The sequence below is a fragment of the Piliocolobus tephrosceles genome, chromosome 21, assembly GCF_002776525.5.
Source record: "Piliocolobus tephrosceles isolate RC106 chromosome 21, ASM277652v3, whole genome shotgun sequence".
Lineage (NCBI taxonomy): Eukaryota > Metazoa > Chordata > Mammalia > Primates > Cercopithecidae > Piliocolobus > Piliocolobus tephrosceles.
In genome coordinates, this window is record NC_045454.1 from 40,954,395 (window position 1) to 40,975,741 (window position 21,347).

Consider the following 21,347-nt stretch of genomic DNA (forward strand, 5'->3'; position numbering starts at 1 on the left):
CTGTCGCCCAGGCTGGAGTGCAGTGGCCTGATCTCAGCTCACTGCAAGCTCCACCTCCCGGGTTTACGCCATTCTCCTGCCTCAGCCTCCGGAGTAGCTGGGACTACAGGCGCCCGCCACCTCGCCCAGCTAGTTTTTTGTATTTTTTAGTAGAGACGGGGTTTCACCGTGTTAGCCAAGATGGTCTCGATCTCCTGACCTCGTGATCCGCCCGTCTCGGCCTCCCAAAGTGCTGGGATTACAGGCTTGAGCCACTGTGCCCGGCCCCACTGTATTTATTCTTATAAAATTTTCTCTAGCGCCAGGCGTGGTGACTCATGCCTGTAATCCCAGCACTTTGGGAGGCCGAGGCGGGGGGATCATGAGGTCAGGAGATTGAGACCATCCTGGCTAATATGATGAAACCCCGTTTCTACTAAAAATACAAAAAATTAGCTGGGGGTGGTGGCGGGCACCTGTAGTCCCAGTTACTTGGAGGCTGAGGCAGGAGAATGGCGTGAACCCCGGAGGCGGAGCTTGCAGTGAGCCGAGATTGCGCCACTGCACTCCATCAGGGGTGACTGAGCGAGACTCCGTCTCAAAAAAAAAAATTCTCTGAAAACATATATTTAAGTGTGACACAGGCTGAACATCATGGCTCAAGCCAGCCCTTTGGGAGGTTCAGGTCAGAGATTGCTTGAGCTGAAGAGTTTGAGGCTACACTCGGCCATGATAGCACCATTACACTCTAGCCTGGGTTAAAGGGCAAGACCCTGACTCAGAAGCAATAAAACTGACAAAGACGGTTAGTACTTGTAAAAGAGTTTATCTGAAAATAGTGTTGGCGGTGCCCAGGTGCACACCTGTAATCCTAACATTTTAAGAGGCCGAGGTGGGCGGATTGCTTGAGTCTAGGAGTTTGAGACCAGCCAGGGAAATGTGACAAAACCCCATCTCTAGCAAATATTCAGAAACTAGCCGGGCATGATGGTGTATGCTTGTAGCCTCAGCTAATCAGGAGGCTGAAGTGGCAGGATGGCTTCAGATAGGGAGATGGAGGTTGCAGTGAGCTGAGATCTCACCACCGCACTCCAGCCTGGATAACAGAGTGAGACCCTATCTCAAAATTGTTTTAAAAAGTACTAAGAAGCCCTATATCAATATTATCTTTCTCGATAACAGGTATAGCTGGGCCATCTTGTAGAGCATGTGGTCTGTTCATGTTCAGACAGGGCAGAAAACCTACACATTGCTGGACAGTGTTAGAAATGCAAGTGCAATGACTTGTTAATGAATATCAAATCAGTGATAAAGAAACCCATTATGATATACTTCTCATTGTTCACAGAGGTCTTATGGGAGAGAGACTCTTAGGAAGTAAAAAAGATCATCAGCATGGAGAAATTTTGACCCAGGTTCCAGATGACATACTGAAGAAGAAAACTCCTCCTCGAGTAAAATCACGTGGAGAAGTCAGCATGGGTCATGCATCCCTTAATAGGCACCACAGAGCTGACACTGGACACAAGACATATGAGTATCAGGAATATGGACAGAAGCCATATAAATGTACATACTGTAAGAAAGCCTTCAGTGATCTCCCCTACTTTCGAACACATGAATGGGCTCACACTGGAGGGAAACCTTATGATTGTGAGGAATGTGGAAAAAGCTTTATTTCCCGTTCAAGCATTCGAAGACACAGGATAATGCACAGTGGAGATGGACCCTATAAATGTAACTTTTGTGGGAAAGCCTTGATGTGTCTCAGTTTGTATCTTATCCATAAACGAACTCACACTGGAGAGAAACCATATGAATGTAAACAGTGTGGGAAAGCCTTTAGTCATTCTGGTAGCCTTCGAATACATGAAAGAACTCACACTGGGGAGAAGCCTTATGAATGCAGTGAATGTGGTAAGGCATTCCACAGTTCCACATGCCTCCATGCACATAAAATAACTCACACTGGGGAGAAGCCATATGAATGTAAACAGTGTGGAAAAGCCTTTGTTTCTTTCAATTCCGTTCGATATCATGAAAGGACTCACACTGGAGAGAAGCCCTATGAATGTAAGCAATGTGGGAAAGCTTTCAGATCTGCCTCACACCTTCGAACACATGGAAGGACTCACACTGGCGAGAAACCCTATGCATGTAAACAATGTGGGAAAGCCTTTGGATGTGCCTCGAGCCTTAAAATCCATGAAAGGACTCACACTGGAGAAAAACCCTGCAGTTCCAACACTTTGAAAGGCCAAGGCGAGAAGATTGCTTAATTCACATAGGATTCCTTGAAGCTACTGATTCCAATCATGGTAAAAATGTGTTTCCCTCAAATCATGGGAACCATCGCAAAATTATTCTGAAGCTTCTGCAGTCACTATCATCTGACGGCATTCAGAAATAAATGCCAGTAGCCCAGGAGCAAAAAGTTTTTGGGGTAGTTTAGCTGAGGCCTCACTCAGAGACCTAGGACACAGAATTGGAAATAACTCTTAAGAGAGACACACTTCCAGTAAGACCGTAAGACAATTCTGTCACAAAAAAAATATAAGGTTTGGCTGGCACAGTGGCTCAAGCCTATAATCCCAGCACTTTGGGAGGCCAAGGCAGGCAGACCACGAGGTCAGGAGTTTGAGACCAGCCTGGCCAATATGGTGAAACCCCATCTCTACTAAAAAATACAAAAATTAGCCAGGTGTGGTGGCACGCGCCTGTAGTCCCAGCTACTCAGGAGGCTGAGGCAGGAGAATCGCTTGAACACAGGAGGCAGAGGTTGCAGTGAGCTAAGATTGCGCCACTGCACTCCAGCCTGGGTGACAGAGTGAGACTCCGTCTCAAAATAATAATAATAATAAGGTTAGCCCAGCAAAGTGGCAGGTGTATATATACAGAAAGGTCAGAAAAATCTGTTCCCTTCTGTTGAAAGCCCAATACCTAAGTGGCAAGCCCTCATTTTAAGAAACTCATTGAAGGGATAACAGAAGTGTCATTGTTAGACTCACTGCCTCAGAAAGACCTTTATCAAAACAAAAGGCTAAAATTCCTATTCAAAAATATCCTGTAATAAATGGTTGGCTATTGGGTACACTACATATTTTATGCCATTCCTTCTCATGAGTTTTCTTTTTTTTTTTTTTTTTGAGACGGAGTCTGGTTCTGTCACCCAGGCTGGAGTGCAAGTGGCACATTCTCAGCCCACCGCAACCTCTGCCTCCCAAGTAGCTGGCTTTACAGGCATGAGCCATGATGCCCAGCCTCTAACCTTGTTTTTTTTTTTTTTTGAGACAGAGTCTCACTCTGTTGCCCAGGCTGGAGTGTGGTGGTGCGATCTCGGCTCAGTGCAACTTCCACTTCCTGGCTTCCCAGGTAGTTGGGATTACGGGCACCCACCACCACGCCAGGCTAATTTTTTATATTCTTAGTAGAGACAGGATTTCACCATGTTGGTCAGGCTGGTCTTAAACTCCTGACCTCAAGTGATCCACATCAGGGTCTCCCAAAGTGCTGGGATTATAGGTGTGAGCCACTGCACCCAGCTTTCTAATCTTTTTCCCGCCTTCTAATCTTTTTTTTTTTTTTTTTGAGGCACAGTCTCACTCCAGGCTGGAGTGTAGTGGTGTGTTCTCGGCTCACTGCAGCCCCCACCTCCCGGTTTTAAGTGAGTCTGCTGTCTCAGCTTCCTGAGTAGCTGGGACTACAGGCGTGTGCCACCACACCCCGCTAATTTTTGTATTTTTAGTAGAGACAGGGTTTCACCATATTGACCAGGCTGGTCTTGAACTTCTGACCTCAGGTGATCCACCTGCCTTGACCTCCCAAAGTGCTGGGATTATAGGCGTGAGCCACTGTGCCTGGTCATTTTTGTATTTTTAGTAGAGATGGGTTTCTCCATGTTGGCCAAGCTGGTCTGGAACTCCTGACCTCAAGTGATCCATCTGCCTCGGCCTCCCAAAGTGCTGGGATTATAGGTGTGAGCTACTGCACCAGGCCTAATCTCTCTCTCTCTCTCTCTTTTTTTCTCTTTTCTTTTTTTGAGACGGAGTCTTGCTCTGTGGCCAGGCTGGAGTGCAGTGGCCCAATCTCGGCTCACTGCAACCTCTGCCTCCCAGGTTCAAGCGATTCTCCTGCCTCAGCCTCCAGAGTAGTTGGGACTACAGGCGTGTGCCACCATGCCCAGCTAATTTTTGTATTTTTAGTAGAGATGGGGTTTCACCATGTTGGCCAGGATGGTCTCAAACTCTTGACCTCATGATATGCCCGCCTCAGGCTCCCAAAGTGCTGGGATTATAGGCATGAGCCACCACACCTGGCCCTAATCTCTTTTCAGAGTACTTTTTTCTGTAATGAATGGCATAAATCAAAACCTTTTTTTCTAATGACAAACATTTTTCTTTTTTATTTTATTTAATTTTTTTTAGAGACTTGGTCTTGCTGTGTGGACCCGGCTGGAGTGCAGTGGTATTCACAAGTGTGATCTTAGTGCACTAGAGCTTCATATTCCTTGCCTCAACAATCCTTCTACCTCAGCCTGCCAAGTAGCTATCAGTACAGGTGCCAGCTGCTGTGCCTGGCTTCCACTTTTTTTTTCTTTAATCAGTTCCTTTTAAAGACCAAAGAAAACCTGTCCTCTTGTGTGGCCTAAGTTGATCTGTGAACATTATTCGCTATGACCCAGAAAATCCCACAAACTTGTGCATGTTAGAAGGATGAAACCCTCGTGTCCACTGTAAGAACTGTGAAGGTGCTCAGGCCATCACAGGTATGCCTATATGAAAAGCCACCAAGTATCTGAAATATTTTCTTTTACAGAAATTATGTATACCATTTCAGTCTTAGAAAATGGAGTTGGTAGCTGTACCCAAGACAAACACTGGGGTTGAACTCACCATCAGTTGTCCAAAAAAGGTACTGAAATTTGCTTACAAGTGCAGAGTTATGCCGAACTTCAGGGTATAGATGTAGATTCCCTGTTTATTGAGCACATCCAGGGAACAAGGCACCCATAATGTACCACCTGACTTAACAGAACTCATGGGCAGATGAGTTCTGTTCCATCCACAAACTCCCCTGCCACATCCAGATGATGCTTAGTGAAAAGAAACACATTGTTCCAAAATCAGAAGAGGAGGCTGCATGGAAGAAAAAGATACCCCAGAAGAAACATAAACTTAAGAGACAAAGAAATTCAGCCAAAAGAAAATGCAAATAAAAGTTCAAAACAAAAAAACCAACTCTAACATTCATAAAACACAAAATATCATACTCTCTTAAATATGCCTCTCTTATATCTCTCTGATAAAAGTTGGCTGTACTAGAGAAAATGAAAATAGGTGTTGGTGACTGGCAGATTCTGGGTCTATGATGAATCAGAGAAGGATGGTTTTCACTTTGTTTTACATTTTTTAAATGCCTGATGTTGACTTGGTAGAAAGATGATAATAAAGAGATTCTTCTGTCTATGTGTTTTAGATTACTCATGTTGACTGAAGAAAAAAATTAAATTTGTTAAAGAAAATTTAACAAATTTAATTTAGGATTGATTTAGGACAATAGCCTGGAAGCAGTTCTGATTTGGAAGCAGTTTGATTTAGGATTGACTGAGGACAATAGCCTGGAAGCAGTTCTGACAGATGGCTGCTATGCAGTATTTTGGTTTACAGTTTTTAAGAGACAAGTGGGCCCTGTGCTCTATCTTGTTTTTTCTTCAAAGCATATTTCTGGAGAGCGCAGAGTCCCAGAGTCAGGAATGTTATAAAGTCAGGCTGGAAACCAGAAATAAGTAACATGGCTAAACATTTGTATGTTTTTTTGTTTTGTTTTGAGATGGAGTCTCACTCCATTGCCCAGGCTGGAGTGCAGCGGTTCAATCTCGGCTCACTGGAACCTCAGCCTCTTTGATACAAACGATTCTAATGCCTCAGCCTTCCAAGTAGCTGGGATTACAGGTGTACACTACCACACCCGGCTAATTTTTGTATTTTTAGTAGAAATGGGATTTCACCATGTTGGCCACGCTGGTCTCCAACTCCTGATCTCAGGTGATCCACCCACCTCGGCCTCCCATAGTGCTGGGATTACAGGCTTGAGCCACAGCACCCGGCCACTACTGCCTCACTGTCATGCAGTTAAATAATCTTAGACGCTTCCTCCTCGACTTTATACATACACACTGGAGGAGGGCTCTGCTCCTGTGTTTTTCTCACAGTGGGTTTGAGGATGTTTGTCTCATGGAAACTGGTGATGTGAGAAGCAGGCGAATATCCTGCAGGGGGCAGCAGAGACCAACGCCAGGGACTGGACGGGGAGGCCAGTATGGATCCTGCCAAGGAAGAAAGTGGAGCTCTCCTGGATGCTTCCTGGGCAGCCGCCCTCCTGCAGGTGGCTTGCAGCTGCTCAGAGCAGATCCAGAAAGAGTGTGGGTTCTGACACGCTGCAGCGCCCTGGAAAGCAGGAGACCCACGTGCAGGTGCACTTCAGGGGTTTTGTCCTTTCTGCGGTTGTACATCTGGAATCTGGGGCCGTTTTCAGGAGCAGTGCTTTGGGTTTGACTTGCAAAGGGTCCCTGGGGTCAGACTAATTTGCATATCTGAAGAAAATCTGTGAAGATCAAGTTCAGGGAAAGAACTGTTTGGGACCTCTCCTGGAGAAGGGGCTTATGAAGTTGACAGTTTATTGAGGTCAGAAGCTTAAAATCACCAAGTGAGAGTTTTCTGCCGATGAAGATGAAGGTCTGGAAGGAGGGAGCATTTCCACACTGTGAAGTGGGGTGAGATATGTGAAAGCCTTGGCCATGTCTCATCCCTAATTCCGGGCCCCTGAAGGACAACTGCCTCTCCTTCCTGGTGCAGTTGTGCCTGGCCTCGTCTGGGCACCCCTTCCTGCTCTGAGGTCAGCAGATCGCTCCATTGGACACTGAGTCTGGAATTCCCTGCATACCCTTAGGACCCTGTGCAGGACGAGGAAGCACGGACAGCCCATTTAATGAGGAATAAGATAGTGCCCTGTCTAAAAATCAGGAGCAAATCTGGCTGAAAAAATATCCAATGATCAGGGCTCAGGGATAGAGTTGTCCCTTAGAGAGAAGCTGTGGCTAGAACTGATCAGTCGGGCTCTGCAGGGCCCGTTACCCAGGGCTTCTGCCGTCACTCAGTTCTGAGGGGGCGGGGCCTTGCACCTTGCCCAATCAGAAGCGCTGGGGCGGGGCCCGGCCAACTGTCCATCCGGAAGGAGGAGGCCCATTCTGCCTCTACTTTTGATGCTATGCGGATTGTTGTCGGGATACTAGATTTCCTACTCCGAGAGGCCCGGGTCCCTTCGCCACTTCTGTCGCTCTGCGGCCTGCACTGTGACCTGCACTATTCACGGGAGCCCTAGAGAGGACCCCGGGACACCCGGAGCCGGGAAATGGTGAGTGTGTGGAGCCGGAGTCCCCAGACGGGGGAAGGGCTGGGTGAAACCGGCCTGAAAGCGGCTGTGGCGGGACCCGGGTCTCCTCGTGGCGCCTCCTGCATCTGGGACCCGAATCTCTCTCAGCCCGTCCCTCCGTTCCCTGGGCCGCAGGGTGCAGCTGGGCCGGCAGCCAGGACCCCAGGCGTCCTGTCCTGTTCCTGCGCTGGCGACTGTGGGTCCTGGCCCCGGAGCCCTCTCTAGGCAGCTTCGCGCCCACAGCCCCGGATTCTGCGGGGACCACGGGAGGGTCATGGGGGAATCCCTCGGGGTATTTTTCTGTTAAAAGTTAAAGAGTTTGGGCCCGGCGCGGTGCCCACGCCTGTATTCTCAGCACTTTGGGAGGCCGAGGCGGGCGGATCACGAGGTCAGGAGATCGAGACCATCCTGGCTAACACGGTGAAACCCCGTCTCTACTAAAAGTACAAAAAATTAGCCGGGTGTGGTGGCGGGCGCCTGTAGTCCCAGCTACTCGGGAGGCTGAGGCAAGAGAATCACAGGAACCCAGGAGACCGAGGTTGCAGTGAGCCGAGATCGCGCCACTGCACTCCAACCTGGGCGACAGAGCGAGACTCCGTCTCAAAAAAAAAAAAAAAAAAAAAAAAAAAAAAATTAAAGAATTTGAACAAACAGCGATTCATGAATGAGAAACACCCAATCATGATTTTTGGTTTGTTACCAAAAAACTTTAAGAAGAATTGCATTTTGTTAACGGTGGAGGGTGTCCAGGTTCTTGGCGTCTTGAACAAAGAATTGGACAAAATGCATAAAACAAGGAAGGAATGAAGGGATTAACACTCCACAGTGTGTGAGCGAGGCTGAACACAGGGGCTCAAAGGCCACGTTACAGAATTTTTGGGAGTTTACCCCCTGGAGGATTCCATTGTTTACTTGGGGTATGCCCTATGTCAAAGAAGAGGATGAAGTAAAGTTATAAAATCATTTACTGGCCGGGCGTGGTGGCTCAAGCCTGTAATCCCAGCACTTTGGGAGGCCGAGACGGGCGGATCACGAGGTCAGGAGATGAGACCATCCTGGCTAACCCGGTGAAACCCCGTCTCTACTAAAAAATACAAAAAACTAGCCGGGCAAGGTGGCGGGCGCCTGTAGTCCCAGCTACTCAGGAGACTGAGGCAGGAGAATGGCGTAAACCCGGGAGGCGGAGCTTGCAGTGAGCTGAGATCCAGCCACTGCACTCCAGCCTGGGCGACAGAGCGAGACTCCATCTCAAAAAAAAAAAAAAAAAAAAAAATCATTTACTTAAGCCCTGTGGAGTGGGTATTTCTTTTCATAGCTGAAGTGTGAATAGGCCTTATGTTCCCTGCCTGCAGACCCTATTTTCCTACCTCAACTTGAGTTTGATTTTGATGCCCTTAGGTAATTACTTATGGCACTAAACACACTTCAATCTAATTGCTGCTGCTTTAAATTTGTTCACACTACCTATAGGGACTGGCTTCCTCCTGCATTTTCCTAATCTATGGGATGCAGGGTCTCAAATCCTCCACCCTACTAGCCCACCCGAACTCTTCAGTGGTTTGCAGTAACATCTTTTTTGGTTTTTTTATTTTTATTTTTTTGAGATGGAGTATTGTGGCCTGATCTCAGCTCACTGCAAGCTCCGCCTCCCGGTTTTACGCCATTCTCCTGCCTCAGCCTCCCGAGTAGCTGGGACTACCGGCGCCCGCCACCACGCCCGGCTAGTTTTTTTTTTTTTTTTTTTTTTGTATTTTTAGTAGAGACGGGGTTTCACCGTGTTAGCCAGGATGGTCTCATCTCCTGACCTCGTGATCCGCCCGTCTCGGCCTCCCAAAGTGCTGGGATTACAGGCTTGAGCCACTGCACCCGGCCTGCAGTAACATCTTAAATTTTCAATTACTTTCCCGCATCTCCAAAAATTAACTCCCCTTCTCCAACTCACAGTATTATCAACTTTTTTTTTTTTTTTTTTTTGAGACAGAGTTTCACTCTTGTTGCCCAGGCTGGAATGCAATGGCACCATCTCACCTCATTGCAACCTCCGCCTCCCGGGTTCAAGTGATTCTCCTGCCTCAGCCTCCTGTATCAACTTTCTTTATTGTATAGTATATTTCTTCATCCTTTCTTTCACATAGATGCAGTATTTTAGTAGTTTGTCATCTTTTCACAAGGTCACGGATGACTCTTTTTAAAATATTTGTGTTCTGTTTCTGAACATTTCACGTAACAGGAAAATAGAGAATAACCACTTGATACTCCAGTGAAAAACCCCTGTTCCTCTCCTCTTATCTTGCAAGGCACAGACACCATCTCAGAATGTCTTTGGGTTGTTTCCTTTTTTTTTTTTTTTTTTTTTTTTTTGAGACAGAGTCTTGCTCTGTCGCCTAGGGTAGAGTGAAGTGGCGTGGTCTTGGCTCACTGCAACCTCCGCCTCCCAGGTTCAGGTGATTCTCCTGCCCTCAGCCTCCCGAGCAGCTGGGTTTACAGGTATGCACCACCACAGCCGGCTCATTTTTTTGTATTTTTAGTAGAGATGGGTTTTCACCATGTTGGTCAGGCTGGTCTTGACTCCTGACCTCAAATGATCTGCCCGACTCAGCCTTCCAAAGTGCTGAGATTACAGGCGTGAGCCACCATGCCTGGACTGTTTCCTTTTTGAAAACTTTACATGGTGATGTGTCTTCAGGAGTCCCAATCTATCTTTTCCTGGTCCTGGGTTTCAGAACCGTCTGGGGCTGAGCCAAAATGCCCACAGCTTCCATCCCTCCTGGCCTATTGAATATCAGCCCCTGGGTCAGTCCTCCCAGAGGAGGGTATGGGGCCTCCCAAAGGAGCAGCTGAATTTCCCAAATGGGAGGAGACTCCTGGTACACTCTTCATCTAGATAGCCAACCCCTTGGGATGCTCAGTTTTTCTCCCCCAGTCCCGGCTTCCATTACTTGGAGACACATAGCTGGTCAACCAGTTGGATGTTGCTATTAAGGGAGAGGTGTAGGTTAGGTGAGTCACAGCAGAGTCTTCTCAACAAAGCCATGACATAACAGTGCATTACTCACAATTCCAGAGAGATGAGGGCAGCATGCCTTGCAGGATGCAGATTCAGGATGCAGATTCAGCCAGCAGGTGGGGAGAAAGACAGACAGGGACCTTTGGGCCAGAGTTTTTCTTGGGGTCCAGGGCAATGCCCAAGGAGGTTTCTCTCAGGGAGTTGTTTCTGGTAGATTTGGAGCAAGCAGGTGCTAGTTCTGTGAAGTCAGGCTGTGATTAAAAAGTGGTCTGTGCCATCCTAGGGTAAGTGGGGCAAGTCAAGCTGATCTATGAAGCTGTTCCACAGTGAGTTGGTCACCAGGAGGCAGCCGTGTAAGTCACATATGTGGGTTAAGCACATGCAGGAACTGGGAGGAGGTAGAGAACTGGGAACTGTTGAGGTCGAGTGCAGCTTTCTTCTGGAGTGAAGAAAGGCTGGAGTGAAGTGGCGCTCTCTCAGCTCACTGCAACCGCCGCTTCCCGGGTTCAAGTGATTCTCCTGCCTCAGCCTCCCAAGTAGCTGGGATTACAGGCGTGCACACACCCGGCTAATTTTTGTATTTTTTAGTAGAGAAGGAGTTTGACCATGTTGGCCAGACTCTTCACCAGACTCCTCACCTGAAGTGATGGGCCTGCCTTGGCCTCCCAAAGTGCTGGGATTACAGGCGTGAGCCACTATACCCGGCTGGAGTGCGGGTTTCTTTCGTTATAAGAAAGTGAAACCCATAATGAAAATGCATGGTAAGGTAACATAAGAACTCACGATAACAGGCAACTCTAGAAGTAATTCATGTGGAGATGATGGGCCAAAGATTGTTTGTTCTCCTGTAGATAACCATCTGTCCCTGTCCCTGTTAAGTGAGGACCACTTGCCTAATTGGCTGGTGATACCTGCTTTGTCATGGTTTCACTGTTTTCAGAATCTGCTGTTTTCCATTAGTCTATCTTTCTATCTGTTAATACCATTTTCTCTTGATTAGTATAGATTTTATTTATTTTATTTTATTATTATTTTTTTTTTCAAGACAGAGTTTCGCTCTTGTTGCCCAGGCTGTAGTGCAATGGCTCAATCTCAGCTCACTGCAACCTCCGCCTCCTGGGTTCCCCAAGTAGCTGGGATTACAGGCATGTGCCACCATGCCCAGCTAACTGTGTATTTTTTTTTTAATAGAGACAGGGTTTCTCCATGTTGGTCAAGTTGGTCTCGAACTCCCGACCTCAGGTGATCCGCCCGCCTCGGCCTCCCAAAGTGCTGGGATCACAGGTGTGAGTCACTGTGCCTGGCCTATTTATTTTATTATTATTTTTTTGAGATGGAGTCTTGCTTTGTTGCCCAGGCTGGAGTGCGGTGACGCAGTCTCGGCCCACTGCAACCTCTACCTCCTGGGTTCAAGCCCTTCTCCTACCTCAGCCTCCCGAGTAGCTGGGACTACAGGCGCCTATCACCATGCCTGGCTGATTTTTATATTTTTAGTAGAGACGGGGTTTCTCCATGTTGGCCAGGCTGGTCTCAAACTCCTGACCTCAGGTGATCTGCCTGCCTCAACCTCCCAGAGTGCTGGGATTACAGGCGTGAGCCACCGCGCCTGGCTGAAGACCCTCTCTCTTAACAAAAAAAGGCTTGGTTTGTGGGAGAACATGAGTATAGACAGAAAGTAAGAGTTGTGATGACCAAGTCATGGGATAAATGTTTGGAGTCCACAGTATCATGGGAACTTCTTAGGAATAAAGAATAAGCCTCCAGGGCTGTTAGTCTTACCTGTCCTCCTTTACATGTGTGGGATGTTTCAGGATTCTGTGGCCTTTGAGGATGTGGCTGTGAGCTTCACCCAGGAAGAGTGGGCTTTGCTGGATCCTTCCCAGAAGAATCTCTACAGGGATGTGATGCAGGAAACCTTCAGGAACCTGGCTTCTGTAGGTAAGGATGACAATATTACTTCCCAGTGAATTAGAGAACAAGTGTTTCTAGCTCATCAATGCTGTTCATTGATTTGGAACATGAACAGAAAATACTTTGATGAATAAATCAGACATGGCTACCATGTACCGTAAATACAGAATCTAATGATTTTTAAATAAATTCATACTAATTCTGGATCTGTGTTTTCTCTGGATCTGTGTTTTAGGAAAAACATGGAAAGTTCAGAACATGGAAGATAAGTATAAAAATCCCAGGAGAAATCTAAGGTAATTTTCTCTCACAAGACAAGACAATGCCTCTAGAAAATCTTAAAATGTGAGAAAATATTAAAAAGAAGCAAAAGAGCCGGGCGCAGTGGCTCACGCCTGTAATCCCAGCACTTTGGGAGGCCAAGGCGGGCGGATCACGAGGTCAGGAGATGGAGACCATCCTGGCTAACACGGTGAAACCCCGTCTCTACTAAAAATACAAAAAAAAAAAAAAAAACTAGCCGGGCGTGGTGGCGGGTGCCTGTAGTCCCAGCTACTCGGGAGGCTGAGGCAGGACAATGGCATGAACCCGGGAGGTGGAGCTTGCAGTGAGCCAAGATCACGCCACTGCACTCAAGCCTGGGCGATAGAGCGAGACTCCGTCTCAAAAAAAAAAAAAAAAGAAGCAAAAGAAATAAGCCCAGTATCAAATTTATGTATTCATAGAAAGTTTTCCTAAAAACATATGTTTAAATGTAGCATAGGCTGGGTTGGGCACTGTTGCTCATACCCAAAATCCCAGTCCTTTGGGGCGTTCAGACCAAAGGATTGCTGGAGGCCAGGAGTTTGAGGCTGCAGTGAGCCATGATGGTATCACTGCACTCCAATTTGGACAACAGGGTGAGTTGAGACCCCAGCTCAAAAAAAAAGATGCACATGTTTAGTATTTGTAAAATAGTTTACCTGAAAATAGGATTATGAAGCCCCATAGAAAAACTAATTTTTTAAAAATATATATACCCAGACCATCTTGCAGAGCATATAGTTCATTAATATTCAAACAATTCAGACAGAGCAGAAAGCTGACACTTTGCCGGGCAGTGTTAAAAATGCAAGTGCAATACTTGTTAATGAATATAAATCATGATTTTTTCTTCTTTTTTGAGACAAGAGTCTCACTCTGTCTCCCAGGCTGGAGTGGAGTGGTGTGGTTTCAGCTCACTGCAACTGCCACTGCTTGGGTTCGAGGTATTCTTGTGCCTTAGCATCCCAAGTAGTTGGGATTACAAGTGCACGCCGTCACATCCAGCCAATTTTTATATTTTTAGTAGAGACAGGGTTTTGCCATGTTGGCCAGGCTGATCTCAAACTCCTGGCCTCAAGCCATCTGCCCGCCTCAGCCTCCCATAGTGCTGGGATTACAGGCGTGACCCACTGCACCCAGCCAATATAGATCACTTTTTTTTTTTTGAGACAGACTTTCGCCCTTGTCACCCAGGCTAGAGCACAATGGCGCTATCTCAGCTCACTGCAACCTCTGTCTCTGGGGTTCAAGCGATTCTCCCACCTCAGCCTCCCAAGTAACTGGGATTACAGGCACCCGCCACCGTGCCCGGCTAATTTTTGCATTTTTAGTAGAGACAGGGTTTCACTCTGTTGGCCAGGATGGTTTCGAACTCATGACCTCAGGTGATCCGCCCACCTCAGCCTCTCAAAGGCGTGAGCCACTGCGCCCAGCCCTATACGTCACTTTTAATCAAACTGTTAATAATATGCTTCTCATTTTTCACTGAAGTCTTATGAGAGAGAAACTCTTTGAAAGCAAAGAAAGTCATCACTGTGGAGAAAGCTTCAACCAGATTGCAGATGACATGCTGAACAAGAAAACTCTTCCTGAAGTAACACCGTGTGAAAGCAGTGTGTGTGGAGAAGTTAGCATGGGTCACTCATCTCTTAATAGGCACATCAGAGCTGACACTGGACAGAAGTCTTCTGAGTATCAGGAATATGGAGAGAATCCATATAGAAATAAGGAATGTAAGAAAGCCTTCAGTTATCTTGACTCCTTTCAGTCACATGATGAAGCTTGCACTAAAGAGAAACCCTATGATGGTAAAGAATGTGCAGAAACCTTCATTTCCCATTCATGCATTCAAAGACACAGGGTGATGCACCATGGAGATGGACCTTATAAATGTAAGTTTTGTGGGAACGCTTTCTTTTTTCTCAATTTGTGTCTTATCCATGAACGAATTCACACTGCTGTGAAACCATATGAGTGTAAACAATGTGGTAAGACCTTGACTCGTTCCACTACCCTTCCAATACATGAAAGAACTCACACAGGAGTGAAAGCCGATGCATGTAAGGAATGTGGGAATGCATTCAGTTTTCCTAGTGAAATTCATAGACATAAAAGGTCTCACGCTGGAGAAAAACCCTATGAGTGTAAGCAATGTGGGAAAGTCTTCATTTCTTTCAGTTCCATTCAGTATCATAAGATGACTCACACTGGAGAGAAACCCTATGAATGTAAGCAATGTGGGAAAGCCTTTAGATGTGGCTCACACCTTCAAAAGCATGGAAGGACTCACACTGGAGAGAAACCCTATGAATGTAGGCAATGTGGTAAAGCCTTCAGATGTACCTCAGACCTTCAAAGGCATGAAAAGACACACACTGACGATAAACCCTATGGATGTAAGCAGTGTGGTAAAGGCTTTAGATGTGCTTCACAACTCCAAATTCATGAAAGGACACACAGTGGAGAGAAGCCCCATGAATGTAAGGAATGTGGAAAAGTATTCAAGTATTTTTCTTCTTTGCGTATACATGAAAGGACGCACACTGGAGAGAAGCCCCATGAATGTAAGCAATGCGGAAAAGCATTCAGGTATTTCTCTTCCTTGAATATACATGAAAGGACACACACTGGAGATAAGCCATATGAGTGTAAGGTCTGTGGCAAAGCCTTCACTTGTTCCAGTTCCATTCGATATCATGAAAGGACTCACACTGGGGAGAAACCCTATCAATGTAAGCACTGTGGTAAGGCCTTTATTTCCAATTACATTCGATATCATGAAAGGACTCACACTGGAGAGAAACCCTATCAATGCAAGCACTGTGGCAAAGCCTTTATTCGTGCCAGTTCATGTCGAGAACATGAAAGAACTCATACCATTAATATATGAGAAATCCTGTTAGTGGAAGAAATAGGAGAAGCTTTCTGTTGTCCCACTTCCTTTGAAACACGAGAAAAGAGAGTGGTGAAAGAACCTCTGGATAACTGCCTTTTGAATTGAGAAGAGAGACCTGCAAAAGGACAATAAAATCTAGAAGGACTTGGATGGTTCCGTAATACAATTCACCTATAGCCAATCTTGCATGAGATTTCAAAGGCACAGAAAAGGAAGGCATCAGTCACATATTAGAGGCAGCACACAGGAAAAGAGGTGTGTGGCTACCTGCTTCCAGCCCATTTTCCTGATTCTTTCACTTGTTAATCGAGAGTATCCCCCAAATCACTTGTCTCTGTTCCCCAGAGCTGTAGGTCTCCAGAGATGTCCCCAGGTGCTGCACATTAAAGATACATGCCCACTTTGCTATTTCTTCAGAAATGTTAAAATGTTTACCAGAGAACTAATAAATGTTGTTATGGCTGAAAATACTCCCTGATGCCCAACTCCTCTATAGATTGAGTTGGTTTAAGAGGTCTATGTATTGCAAGCATTGTTGTTTCTACGGATAGTGACCCTGTTCTTGATTAAACCAACTAGATGGGAGTTTGTTCCTCTGCTGCATTGTGCCGTGATTGGTCTCACCAAAGGCTTTTATGTGAGAAGAGCCACCTTGCTCTTATCAGGAAACTTCAAGCCTTTGCTGTTATTCACAACTGAATGTAATGTCTCCCTTCATTTTTAACTTTTTATGAGTATACCTGACTAAAAACACTAATGTGGTTTCCTGGCAACAAAGACTTTTGTTCATGTATTTTAGAAATAAGCTTATTAACTGTTTATAACAACTGCATACTAACAATTATTATTTTTTAATTAAGAAGCTATATTACAACATCCCATTAGCATCATGTATTAGATCAAGTTGATAGTGTTACCATGTTATCCCGTGGACACTGTGAGTCAGTGTTGCCATGTGGATGTCAGGCATATTTTTCCTCATGTAGATTTTACTTTTCATGCTTATATTCTTAGTTTTTATCTGGATCATAACTTTTTATTTATTCTAAACACCAAAGGTCATCTCATGTTCTTATGAGTGACTTCTGACCAAAAACCACCAGTGGCATAACTGTTGTCAAAGAGGGTGTAACATACTGTAGTAATGAATATGACCAAAAGCCATAGATGACTGTGAGATGTATGAGAATTACAAGGTAGTCACATTCGTGAGAAGAGCAAAATTTGGGGTATCTTTGTGATTTAAAGTGTTTTCTTCTGTCACATTTTGAAACATGGTTAAAGAATGAGTTATTTTTGTATTGATCCATCATGGTCACTGAGGAGCATCATCTCGCGTTGCAGGTGTATGACATGTGCCTGTTCAGGGTCAAAAGACTTGGCCTTCTGGTGAGGGAAGGCCAGCCATCAGACTTCTGGACCAGTTTTTGCCATACTATTCTCTAAATCCTGACATATTCCCTACAATTTATGGACATTGTTAACCATAACATACCTCAGTTAAAATATATAAATTCACTTCTCATCAAAGTATATACTATGATTTTATTCATTTTTTGTAGATGTGGAGTCTCCCTGTTTCCCAGGCTGGTCATTGACTCCTGATCATGTGATTCTCCCGTCTCCATCTCCCCAAGTGCTGGGATTACAGACATGAGCCACCGCAATCGGCTAGTACTTTTGTTTAAAAAATCACCTTGGCTGGGCGCGGTGGTTCACGCCTGTAATCCCAGCACTTTGGGAGGCCGAGGTGGGCGGATCACGAGGTCAAGAGATCAAGACCATCCTGGCTAACAAGGTGAAACCCCGTCTTTACTTAAAAATACAAAAAATTAGCCGGGCATGGTGGTGGGCGCCTGTAGTCCCAGCTACTTGGGAGGCTGAGGCAGCAGAATGGCGTGAACCCAGGAGTCAGAGCTTGCAGTGAGCTGAGATTGTGCCACTGCAGTCCAGCCTGGGTGACAGAGCGAGACCTCATCTCAAAAAAAAAAGAATTCACCTTGAGTCCTATGGTGCCAATATGTTTTTGAAAACTGAATTTCCTGTCCAGTAAGGAACAAAGTCAGCATCACTATTCCAATCAAGTCTTTCTTTCTCTGGTAACATGCTGTTGATGAAAACTTGTCAGGAACCCCCTTATGCTAATACTATGAAGCTAATGACATCATAGAAAAGTCACGCATGGAAAATCCAATCATTTCCTTTAAGGCGTCATGGGTGCTTCTCTTTACAAAAGCTTATTTGAGTCTCCCTAGAGTAAAAATCCCAGGTCCCAGCAGACATAGAAGCAATCACTGACTGACCAAACCTTAACTATGTGTGATGATATATGGAAAATACCTTGATTTGTGAGACATGATTTTTTTTTTTTTTTTTTTTGAGACAGAGTCTCACTCTGTCACCCAGGCTGGAGGACAGTGGCATGATCTTGGCTCACCGCAACCTCTGCCTCCTGGGGTCAAGTGATTCTCCTGCCTCAGCCTCCCAAGTAGCTGGAATCATAGGCACCCACCACCACACCTGGCTAATTTTTTTTTTTTTTTTTTTGAGATGATGTTGCTCTGTTGCCTAGGCTGGAGTGCAGTGGTGCGATCTCAGCTCACTGCAAGCTCTGCCTCCCAGGTTCACGCCATTCTCCTGCCTCAGCCTCTGGAGTAGCTGGGACTACAGGCGCCCACCACCACGCCCGGCTAATTTTTTTTGTATTTTTAGTAGAGACGGGGTCTCACTGTGTTAGCCAGGATAGTCTCCATCTCCTGACCTCGTGATCTGCCTGCCTCGGCCTCCCAAAGTGCTGGGATTACAGGCTTGAGCCACCGTGCCCAGCCAATTTTTTGTATTTTTAGTAGAGACAGGGTTTCACTGTGTTGGCCAGGCTGGTCTCAAACTCCTGACCTCATGTGATCCACCTGCCTTGGCCTCCCAAAGTGCTGGGATTACAGGCGTGAGCCACCATGCCTGGCCAAAAATTCTTATTTTAACTATCTGTGTCTTATTTTTGCACTTTTTCACAAGGCAAGGTCAAAAAGCAAAGGAAAAAATCCTTTTAAGATCAATGTACTTAGGTTGAAAATGTGTTTTTTCTCAGGAAAAACTTGTAATTTGATAATTAAAATCCTCAGTTTATATGCAGCATCACCAAATTTTCTTAAAATTACATATTTCAAATGTGAACTTAAGATATATGTTTTTCTCATTATTTACATTTTGCTTCCTACCTATAGGCCTTTTTTTTTTTTTTTTGAGACGGAGTGTCGCTCTGTTGCCTAGGCTGAATTGCAGTGGCACGATCTCGGCTCGCTGCAACCTCTGCTTCCAGGGTTCAAGTAAGTCTCATGTCACAACCTCCCAAGTAGCTGGCACTACAGACAAGCATCACCATGCCCAGTTAATTTTTGTATTTTTTGTAGAACTGGGGTTTCACCATGTTGGCCAGACTGGTCTCAAACTCCTGGCCTCAAGTGATCTGTCTGCCTGCCTCGGCCTCCCAAAGTGCTGGGATTACAGGCATGAGCCAACATGCCTGATTCCTCTAGGCCTTTTAAATCTTTTACTCATGATATTGGTCAGCCCACGGTCAAAATAATTAATAAAAGGTATACACAAAAATTCAACACCACAGTGAAAGTTAAATTCATTTGTTGAGAACCACTCATGCAACTCAGGTGTACACAGATAGACCTATGGCAACTGGTGAACAATTAAATGGCACAGAAGTGGCTGTGTGCGGTGGCTCATGCCTGTAATCCCGGCACTTTGGGTGGCCGAGGTGGGCGGATCACGAGGTCAGGAGATTGAGACCATCCTGGACAACATGGTGAAACCCCGTCTCTACTAAAATACAAAAAAGTAACCAGGCGTGGTGGCACATTCCTATAATCCCAGCTACTCAGGAGGCTGAGGCAGAGGAATCCCTTGAACCCAGGAGGCAGAGAGTGCAGTGAGCTGAGATTGTGCCACTGCACTCCAGCCTGGTGAAAGAACAAGACTGTGTCTCAAAATAAATAAATGGCACAGAAGTTGCAATAATGACCTCTACTGTGCAGTACTGTCTTGGCAGAGATACACAAGAACTCCAATAAGGCCCTCATATGATATGCAGAACTGCCTCAAACATCATGTGACCATAGACCTTTGCCAAGGATAGTCTTATGTTTACAACTCTGCACTGGCTTACCCAAAGATTCGACTGTGCTCATTTCTCAAGCCATTGTTTACTGAACATTCCTTGTAATGTATGAGGCAAAGACGATTGCCTAGGTGTAATTTCCTAATCATTGGGGTAGGTCTGGTTTCTGAGAGTCCAGTAGAGGAACTCATTCACAAAAATGGCTTTCTATAGTTTCTGCTTGATACTTCCTATTCTGCCATCTTTCCAGAATCCTCTCTCCGGACTTCATATACTAATACATCATTTCAGATCTCATTACAGAGGTCACCACCTCAAGACACTGTCTTCTTTCCCCCCCCCCCCCCGACCCCAACTTGAAACTCAAGGGCACACTCTCTCACCCATTACTCCTGTTTCATTTAGTGTATAGAATCTTTTCCACACACTTGTCAGAATCTGGAACATAAGGTTCACAGGGTTGATTGCTCTCTGTTTAACAAGGTAAAAAAGTTAAGTCATATAGGCCAGGTGCGGTGGCTCATGCCTGTTATCCCAGCATTTTGGGAGGCCAAGGCGGATGGATCACGAGGGCAGGAGATCGAGACCATCCTGGCTAACATGGTGAAACCCCATCTCTACTAAAAATACAAAAAACATTAGCCGGGCTTGGTGGCGGGTGCCTGTAGTGCCAGCTACTCGGGAGGCTGAGGCAGGAGAATCGCTTGAACCTGGGAGGCGGAGATTGCAGTAAGCTGAGACTGCACCACTGTACTCCAGCCTGGGCAACAGAGCAAGACCTTGTCTCAAAAATAAATAAATAACTAACTAACTAAATAAAATACTCCAACAAAGTCCTTTGAGCCATTTTCCAGAAAGGCAACGTCAGTGAAGCTCCCTCTTGTGGTGAGGGTAGCATTAACAGCCACACACTGTCGTGACTGGATTTCTCCAAATTGAACAGGGATCTAAGAGTGGAAAAACTCAAAATGTTTTTCCTGTGCATTCACACAATGCAATACCTCTGTGACCAAATATGTGGAGGATTTTCTCACACAGCAAACAAGCCATCCATTCTGCACTGAACACCACTTGAGTGTCCTTTAATTCACGTGTCCCCAACTCTGGGGCTACAGACGGATACCTGTCCATAGCCTGTTAGGAACTAGGCCACATAGCAGGACGTAAGCAGAAGTGAGTGAATGGTACTGCCTAAGCTCTGCCTCCTGTCAGAGCAGCAATGGTATTAGAGTTTCTTAGGGGCGAGAACCCATTGTGAACTGCACATGTGAGAGATCTAGGTTGCATGCTCCTTATGAGAATCTAATCCCTGATGATCTGAGGTGAAACAGTTTCATCAAAAAAATCATCTCCCCACCCTCATCTGTGAAAAAATTTTCTTCCACGAAACTGGTCCCTGGTGCCAGAAAGGTTGGGGACTGCTGCTGTAATGCATTTCCCACATTACCTACCCTCATAAAAAGTACAAAACTATCTCAGAAATTATCTGACTGGACTGAGTGCGGTGGCTCACACCTGTAATCCCAGCACTTTGGGAGGCCGAGGTAGGTGATCACCAGAGGTCAGGACTTTTGAGAGCAGCCTGGCCAAAAACACTGTCGCTACTAAAAATACAAAAATTAGCCAGGTGTGGTGGCACACACCTGTAGTCCCAGCTACTCAGGAAGCTGAAGCAGGAGAATTGCTTGAAC

The 21,347-nt window shown here is 45.8% G+C and overlaps 2 protein-coding genes across 3 annotated transcripts in view; both read left to right on the forward strand.

The window, feature by feature from the left end:
• The window catches only part of LOC111523878 (zinc finger protein 625), a 20,261-nt gene extending 17,597 nt beyond the window's left edge, over positions 1 to 2,664 (forward strand). The window contains exon 4 of the mRNA XM_026449150.1: positions 1,328 to 2,664. Within this exon, the coding sequence (XP_026304935.1) occupies positions 1,328 to 2,258 (931 nt within the window). The 3' untranslated portion in view covers positions 2,259 to 2,664. The remainder of the gene's footprint in view (positions 1 to 1,327) is intronic.
• Positions 2,665 to 6,498: 3,834 nt separating this feature from the next.
• LOC111523797 (zinc finger protein 20) lies at positions 6,499 to 16,745 on the forward strand. Of its 2 annotated transcripts, XM_023188658.3 has the most exons (4): positions 6,499 to 7,392; positions 12,229 to 12,355; positions 12,564 to 12,624; positions 14,123 to 16,745. In XM_023188658.3, exons 1-4 carry the CDS (start codon positions 7,390 to 7,392, stop codon positions 15,519 to 15,521), a joined length of 1,590 nt encoding a protein of 529 aa, XP_023044426.1. In that variant the 5' UTR covers positions 6,499 to 7,389; the 3' UTR covers positions 15,522 to 16,745. The 2 variants fall into 2 exon arrangements, with proteins under 2 accessions (XP_023044426.1, XP_023044425.1); XM_023188657.1 differs by lacking the exon at positions 6,499 to 7,392 and having other exon boundaries at positions 12,220 to 12,355; positions 14,123 to 15,991.
• Positions 16,746 to 21,347: the final 4,602 nt, after the last annotated feature.